At 52.3% G+C, this 8,880-nt stretch overlaps 1 protein-coding gene across 1 annotated transcript; it reads left to right on the plus strand.

The window, feature by feature from the left end:
• Positions 1–670: 670 nt before the first annotated feature.
• Positions 671–6,947, plus strand: HOXC13 (homeobox C13; the record flags this gene model as incomplete). The annotated part of the gene is made up of 2 exons (XM_084255626.1): positions 671–1,385; positions 6,691–6,947. 2 exons carry the CDS (start codon positions 671–673, stop codon positions 6,945–6,947), a joined length of 972 nt encoding a protein of 323 aa, XP_084111752.1.
• Between the last annotated feature and the right edge of the window lie 1,933 nt (positions 6,948–8,880).

Raw genomic sequence — 8,880 nt, forward strand, 5'->3', positions numbered from 1 at the left:
TGGCTTATTTATTAAGGAAAAAAGTCGGTTTACACACACACACACACACACACACACACACACACACACCCGCCCTCCCCCCCTCCGCCCCCCCCTCGGCTGCAACCCCCCCATTCAGACACTTGAGCAGTCACGGCAAATGATTTTGGGGCAGGGGCTCATCTCCTCCACGGGCACCCGAAGCCGGGGCGGAGGCGCCCAGACCCGGCCCTCCGGCCGCCAGGCCCCTTTGCGTCGGCCAAACCCGGCCTCCCCCCGCCCGCTCCCACCCCGGAGCCTGCCGGGGGGGGGGGGGGGCGGTGCCCTGTCCCTTTAAATCTCCCAGGTCCCGCCTCCTCCCCCCGCGAGAGCCAATCAGCGGCGAGCGCTGCCTTCTCGTCCCGCCCCGGCTCGCGGGGTGGGAGCCCCGGGAGCCCCGTCCGCGGGGTCACGTGCGCGGGGCCGGTCACGTGAGCCGGGACGGGTGCCAGAGCGAGGCCGGCGGGAGCCGGCGGATTTCTTAATGAAGCGTCTCCGCATGCGCAGAAGGGCCGCGGGAGGGCGGGGGCGCCCGGCAGGAGGAGGGCGGGGAGGGAGGCCGGGCGGGTGGGGGAGGGGAAGGGCCGAGGTGTCTCCCTCGCTCGCCGCCGCCGGCAAGTGGAGTTTTTAAAAAGCTCGCGCAGACCATGTCATGACGACTTCGCTGCTCCTGCGCCCGCGCTGGCCGGAGAGCCTTATGTACGTCTATGAGGACAGCGCGGCGGAGAGCGGCAGCGGCGCCGGCGCGGGCGGAGCGGGGGGCGGCTGCAGCGGAGCGAGCCCCGGCAAAGCCCCCAGCATGGACGGGCTGGGCAGCGGCTGCCCGGCCAGCCACTGCCGCGACCTGCTCCCGCACCCCGTGCTGGGCCGCCCGCCGGCCCCCCTGGGCGCGCCGCAGGGCGCCGTCTACACGGACATCCCGACCCCGGAGGCCGCCCGCCAGTGCGCCCCGCCGCCGGCGCCCCCCACCTCGTCCAGCGCCACCCTGGGCTACGGCTACCCGTTCGGCGGCAGCTACTACGGCTGCCGCCTGTCGCACAACGTGAACCTGCAGCAGAAGCCCTGCGCCTACCACCCGGGCGACAAGTACCCCGAGCCGTCGGGCGCGCTGCCCGGGGACGACCTGTCCTCCCGGGCCAAGGAGTTCGCCTTCTACCCCAGCTTCGCCAGCTCCTACCAGGCGATGCCCGGCTACCTGGACGTGTCGGTGGTGCCCGGCATCAGCGGGCACCCGGAGCCGCGCCACGACGCGCTCATCCCCGTCGAAGGCTACCAGCACTGGGCGCTCTCCAACGGCTGGGACAGTCAGGTGTACTGCTCCAAGGAGCAGCCGCAGTCCGCCCACCTCTGGAAGTCTCCCTTTCCAGGTAAGGCAGGGGCCCGCCGCCGCCGGGACCCTCCCCGCCCCGCCTGCCCCCGGGCTCCGCGCCCCAGCCACCCCCGCCGTCTGGCCCCGGCGCGCCGGCTGCGCGGGGCTGCGAGGGAGCCGGCCGGGCGCGCCGCGCTGAGGAATGCGCCGGGAAGAAATCTGCTCCGACACGTTCCCCGGAGCTGCCGACCCAGAGTGAAGCAATCACAGGCGCCCGAGCGCCGGGCCGGCGGCTCGGCTCCAGTCGGGAGTTCGCCTCCTCCTCCCCCAGCCGGCGCCCCGCGCCCGCGCGGCTCCAGCCCCCGAGCCCGCTTCTGCTCGGGCAGTGAGGTGGGGCGGGCCTCGGGTGCCGGGGAACCCACAGGCACCGGAGCCCTCACTCCGCCGAATAATTAGGGGGAAAATAATAAGCACCCCCAGATATTGCCTTTGCCTGAATTTTCGTGATCGTTCAGGCATTAGAGGGTTTTTATGTTTTAATTGGGGTCTGATCTGCCGGGGTCTACGGAAATGTAGGGGTGCTTTCTTTTTTATTTTCTTGATTTATTTTTAAAAACTCGGCTGCGAATTTCGGATGGTGAAACTAGCAGAAGAGCTAACCTCTCTCCAAGAGGGTATAGACAGGAGGGATTCACATCCCTCTCCTGGGATACACATTTTTTTTTTGTTTTTGTTTTTGCCTCTCTGATATATTGAAGTCAAATCCTATGAGTGTTTCCACTGCCAACTCCCCCAGAAGCGCGGGGGATGGGAGTTATCCTCAGACAGAGAGAGGGGAGTGAGGATGAGGTGGCCAGGGAGACCTGTTCTAGTGGGATCTGGGGTCCAGGCCCAGGATGGGTCCCCTCAGTCCTGTCTGATTATGTGTGGGACTAGGGGAGAACTCATGGATGCCGCGTCCCCTTTCTAGTTGAAGCTACATCTGAAAAAGAGAGGATCCTGCTGCCCCACAACTCCCCAGGGGGGGGAAGACCAACCCCAAATTTCTGGAAACTACCACCATCTTTGGATTCAGCACTCTTGTGAGAAATCAGGATTCAGGGTCTACCCAATCCAGAGCTTGAGTCTGCTCTGTCTCTCTTGTCTGTAAGCAGAACTCAGTGGGAGAGGACTGACTGGCTCCCTTCTGGTGCCAGACATCTGGGGCGCCCACAGATGTCTACCCATTCTGCTTGGAAGGTCCTTCATGTCCATATGCAGGCCCAGGGGCATTTTCATTGGAAAGTAGAGACCTGAAGATCTCCTAAGGGTGGGCCTGAAATTCCTCTGCATCCGGGACTGGAGCAGAGGCATACAGTGAAAAATCATTCAAAACCTATGGGTGTTTATCAGAATGCATATGAATGATGTTAGAAGGTATAGCAAATAACATGCATGTAAATAACTAGTATGCGATTACCTAAGATAAAATAACTGAGTACCACATTGAGACCCACATTAAGCACCCCATTTCTGGCTGCCTGAAGATTTAAGGATGATAGAATTTTAATATAAGACTTGCATTACCTATTCAACGTTGACTGTACTATTTTTATATGACGTGTTATTAACCTGATATGAAACACACAACAATACATTTGCAGAGAAGAGGCAAGCCACACATAGATATACAGTAAAATTCTATAGACAGATGGTCCTTTAATCTCACCCAAATGGAAAGCACCTTTGGAGATGAAGGTCCAGCAGGAATTTCTGGGATAGGGGGAGCGGCAAGACCATGTCAAGGGGCCAAAAGGCAGGGGAGCAGGAGCCGCCAGGCCTGCTATGGGCAGAGGCTCGGGTCTAGAGGCAGGGGCTATGGATTTAGAGTGAAGAAACTGAAGAGAAGGAGCTGCTCCGGGATCTCTGTATTGTGTGTGGAGTGGGCTGAGGGGTTGGAGCCCTTTTTGATCACAGCCTCCTAGAGAAAAATATCTTTGAAATTAAAAAAAAACCCAGCCCAATTGAGATTTATTACACTTGCAAATTACAGCATGGAATTGAATATAAAACCCAGTGTATTTTAGCAGCTATGTGCTCACAGGCTGCCTGTGTGGAAATAGAATCGGACTGGTGTATCTCAGTGAGTACAGAGGTCCAGGCAAGAGGCAGATGAAAAAGAAATTATCTTCAGACACCCTCCATCTTTCTACCCACAGAGAGATCTTTTAGAAGTAGTGAGATTTCCAGATAACTCTGTCTATGCAATTGTGGTTTGTTCGGCAGCATCTAGGCATAAACACTACTGTCTCTCTTCAGTGCCTCTGGCTCTGAGAAACCTCATCTATGGCAGTCTGGGCTGGCGTGGGAGATGAAGTCAATTGTTCAGAAAGATCCAGATAATTAGGGCCAAGATGTGTTGTGGCTTCTTCCTTCCCCCAATTATACAGACCCTTGTTCATAGCTAGTTTTTTTGTTTGTTTGTTTGTTTTAGTTTCTATAGTGACTATAGACATTTTTTTTTTTGACAGACAGAAGCAGAAATCCCAATAGAGAATCAGCAGAATTTCAAGAGAAAATCATAGAGAAAGGTGTGTGGGTAGGGGGAGAGCTAGGGAGACAGTGACAGATTGGACAGATTGGGGGAGAGCACAATAAAGAGAAAGAAAGAGTGGGTTCTTTGGACCGTACTGGAGTGTGTACTGACAAGCCTTTGGATTTTGGTTGAGAAGAGCAACTAGAATTATTGCTAGATGCGGTCCTCTCTAGAGCCCTGTTGTAGGAGTGGGTAGTTAAGAGCAGGTAGGCAGTGGCAACCTGCATACAAGACCCCAAAGGAAAGCTATAGCTGAACATTCCTCTGATTTTTATTCTCTCCTCAAAGGTGTCTATTAGGGTCCCAAATATGAAACGGGGTGTCTGTGTGTGTGATCATGTGTGTGCCCATGCATGCACACATACTGTGGAGGGAGACTAGAGAAGGTTTGATTGCAAAACTAATAGCCAAATCCCCACTTCAGTGTTTCCATATCATAAACTCACTCTCTTTCCAGACTGGATAGCAGGCAATGAAAGGGATGTTCTTTGAGAATACCAGACTAAAAGTATTTCCACAAGAGGCCAAAACAACCAAGTAGGGTCTAATCCATGAAAAACTTGGCTAAATCAATCCCTAGCATCCTGTGTAGAAAATAGACAGTTTATACAAATTGTTTGCTTTTTAAAATCTGATATTTTTTGGGGTTGTGTTGAATAAATCAAATCCCCTTGGTAATTTAGAGTTGGGGCTTAGGGAGCCCACAATAGAATAGGTAATTTTGAGGGCTTCCAGAAAGATTTAAAAAAAAATCAGGAAAAAGTATTTGGTTAATTCAGGAACCAAAAATCCACCTTTATTCCATTTTGCTCTTCAGGAAAAAGCGAATATTTTAAAGTTGAATTGTACCAGGTGGCCTATTTCCATTTTAGAACGTACTGTGTTCTCAGAAAAATCTGTTCCCAGAAAAATCTGAGTTTAAAATCTGCCTTTGTCATTTATGTTATTTTATCTGCTCTGAGCCTCAGATTTCTCATCCTATAAAATGGGCTTAATAAAATTATCCTGAAAAATATATTTTGAGAATTAGAAAAAAAACTCACAGTACCATTATTTACCCTCTTTGTTTTACTCTCTCCCAGAATCATCAGTTTCCCAAATAATAGTTACATATATTAGAGTCAGACAGTGTGAGGACTGAGAGTTTTAAAAACAAAATTTGTAACAAAAAATCCTTTTTAACCTAAAAGATCTGCTCTGTTGAAGCAATGGTGTTGTGTTTTTCAGATTAAAAAAAAAAAAAAACTTGACCTATTCCTTTATAGTCAGAGAAAAGTAACAAGTCCAACAATTTTTCCTGGAAAATTATCATCATGAAGACAGTGAAAACAGACCATTCAAACCCTCTCTTCCCCAGATTCTTCCAAGGACTGTCTTGCCCACTGCTTTTGGTTACGGCCTCTCCCCATCTTGTATAGACCAGGGTCCCTGGGAGTAGGCAGACCCAATGGGGACAGGTCTAGGAGGGTATTTTTATGAGAATGGGCATTTCAGGAAGAGCTTTATGTCTTCATTCTGTATCTGCCTGTGCTTCCAAGGAGCAGTAAGAATGAAGAGAAGACGCCAGCTACTCAGTCCTCCTCATTAGCTTCTGCCTGAAGGAGTCTAACAATTCCATTTTTTTAAATTGAGGGATGAGTGGTTCAGATCATCTCCCGAGTTCAGATGCCCCCTTGAAAGTTTGTATTGCCCTTTCACTGACAGGGGAGGAGAGGGAAGAGGAGGGATATCAGTACCATTTATTATTTTCAGTTTCTGTGAAATTCTCAGAGCATAAATAAATTGCACTAGTAGTGGTTGGGATGACAAGGAATTCAGGGCTTAGTGTTAGGGTCCCTGCAGGGACAGGGACAGTTTGCTTCAGCCATGAAGGAATGGAGAGAAGAGGGGCTTGGAGCAGAATTTACTTTGTTTTGGTGAGTGAGCATTTATGGGGGACAGGGAGGCACTGTGTTCTTTTTATAGAAGACTTGCATGAGCAGCTGCTTCTAACCCAAGAAGGACTCCCCTGGAGCCTGCTCTGGTTGGGGCACTCTATTTCCAGGTCCCTGATTCTGTCCATCTCAGGAGCACAACCTCTCACCTTGGATGTAGTTAAGTGGCTCAGGTAATTGGACTTCTACAGCGACAGGTCCCCAAACAGACTATCTCCTCTAGGGGTGGGGGGTGTCCTTCCATCTCCTGGTGCAGCCCACAGATTCCTAGAGAAAAGCCAGTGACTATGAGGACCTACTTAGTGGTCTGTGCCCACGGAAGGAAGTTGTCTCCCAGGCCACCATGCCCTCCCCCAACACACGAGGGACCTTCTCCTGGCATTGGGGTGGAGTATGAGCTGAAGGTGCCCACTTAATCAGCTTTCCCTGAATACTTGCACTCCCGAAGAAGACCAGGGTGGAATTTGGAGGGACTCCCCTCCCAAGGAGGGTACAAGTAGTCTAATAAGGAATACTGTGCAGAGCCGTATTGAAGCCTGGGGCAAAGGGACACCTCAGTGGTGCTGGTCCTGTGTTTATTTTAAAATGTGACGTCTTTTGCATTTGGTTTGATTTTGTAAAACATTGCATGAAAATAGTTATCTTGATTACTGAAATTTTGGCTTTTCCCCTTAAAATTTACACCAGAGGCGGTCGCCCCTCAGCCTTGCTAGTAGTAGAGGTGCACAGGATTTGGGGAGCAATCGGCCTGCCTCGGGACCCTGCTGGGATCTTGAGCCTCCGCAGCCTCGCCGAGGTCTCCATGGGCCACGCCACGAGGCTCACTTCCTCCTGCCCGCCTTCTCTCCCCCCAGATGTGGTTCCCCTGCAGCCCGAGGTGAGCAGCTACCGGCGCGGGCGCAAGAAGCGCGTGCCCTACACCAAGGTGCAGCTGAAGGAGCTGGAGAAGGAGTACGCAGCCAGCAAGTTCATCACCAAAGAGAAGCGCCGGCGCATCTCGGCCACCACGAACCTCTCGGAGCGCCAGGTCACCATCTGGTTCCAGAACCGGCGGGTCAAAGAGAAAAAGGTGGTCAGTAAATCGAAAGCACCTCACCTCCACTCCACCTGATCGCCATCGGCCTCCCGCCCCGTCTATTTATGTCGCCGCTTTGTACCATAACCCAACCCACCGAAGGACGCTTCGCTGGTGCTGACGAATATTTAACAGTTAACAAGAAAGATGAACCGCGCCGCCGCTGGGAGGCAGAGAGGTTCGGAGGCCCCACTCCAGACCCCATCCTCAACCCTTGCCCCGCCTGGATGGAACTCACCTGGCCTCCGCAGCGCGGGAGGGGGTCTGGGTGGGCTGCGGAATGGAGGCCACGGCCTCACCCCTCCTGCCCTCACCCTTCACTTAGCCAGGCAGTCAAGCGGCAGCAAAGAGCCCAATCATTCCAACCAAAGCAGGGTTGCAGGGTTGGGGGACCCCTGAACCTCCCCTCTCTTGCCCCATCCTTTGCCCAGGCTTATGGATGACACTCCTGAGGGTGCGGCCTGGGCGCAGGACCTGGCCAATTCGGCCTTTTTCTTCTAGTTCCTCATCCTGCTCCATCCCCCTCCCTACACCTTAAGTTAGGCAAGATTTCCCAGTTAAGATTTTTGTGCATATTTTTAAAAGTTCCATTAATATTAATGATAATGATTAGGTATCTGGCATCATGTTTGGAGAGCTAACAGCGTGTAGGTTTTCTTCCTTCCAGATGGGTTTCAATAAAAGCTGGAATTGACTGAGGAGCACACGCACCCCCCACCTCCACCAAGAAACTGAATTTCTTGGGAGTCTTCTGTTCCCCTGCACCCTCTGTTCTGCTCTCAGTCAAGATTCAGAATTCCAGTCACGCTGCTAAAACCTCTCTCACTCTCTCATCAGACCAGGCACAGAATCAGAACTTCTTTCTAAGGAAAGGACAACCTTTCCAGGGGGCTGCAGAGGGGGTCCCCCAGCAGAGTCCCTCTCCAGTAGCTCTCCCTGCTTCTCCATGGAAGCAGGAGCTCAGGAGAGAGACAGACTTTCACTTTTGCTGATTATCCAGAGGAAAGCAGTTTTCGTCCAGGAGGCCACACAACTGCTCCCCAATAAGCCAGCTAAGGTAGATGCTGCCTGACATTTCCCTCCTCAAAGGCCAACTCGGTGCTGGGCAGGGGGTCACTTTCTCCCGTCCCACTGGCGGATTACGAAACAGTGTTCTTTTGAAATATTCATCAGAAATAGGCTTTTTAAAAAATGTTGTGTATCTGTATATAGTATTGTGATGTCTGAATGACAATGTACTGAATGCAAACAGAAAAAAAAACCCACAATCCTGTTTTTAAAATAAAATCTTTTGTTTTGCCTTGATTCTTATTGCTCAAAAGTCCCTCAAGACCCTCTGTCCACCGGCCCTCAGTCTGCAGGGCCCTGACTCGGCCAGGACGGGCAGAGGAAGGGTCCAGGGCTCGCCCTTGTCTGGGTAGGTCCCAAATCCATATTTTGTTCCATTTAAATGTTTTTTTCAGTGTCTTTTTTTTTTTTTTGATTATTGATACTATCTAGGAGGAACACTCCTTCCCATCCTGATGCCCTGAGTGGATGGGTGTATTTTAGGGAGAGGAAGCTGTCACAGGCCACTGCTAAGCCTGCAAGCAGGTGAGTGAGCAAAGTATGTTTCCGTTCACGTCAGCTAATAGTTGGGGTTCAGGTCTGGATCTGAGGGCTGAGATGGTAGGACCCCAGCTGGGAGCTGGAAGTGGCAGGGAGCTAATGTTAGGTTCCTGGGGCACTACTGCCCTCAGAGGGGCCCAGACCCCTGGTAGTCAGTTCAGGACTGGAGCTGGGGAGCACTCTGTAGAATCTGCCCTGCCATGGGGCTGCCTTGAGCTCAGCACCCCCTGCTGCACCTTCTTCCCCATCTGCCTATGCAGGGAGATCAGCCCACAAGGACCTCTTGGGCCACCACCCACTAAACCAACCTGCTTTTATTCCCCAGCATTCCCGGGGACCCCAGTGTTCCAGGCAATCAGGA

This window comes from Talpa europaea (genome assembly GCF_964194135.1).
Source record: "Talpa europaea genome assembly, chromosome: 15".
Lineage (NCBI taxonomy): Eukaryota > Metazoa > Chordata > Mammalia > Eulipotyphla > Talpidae > Talpa > Talpa europaea.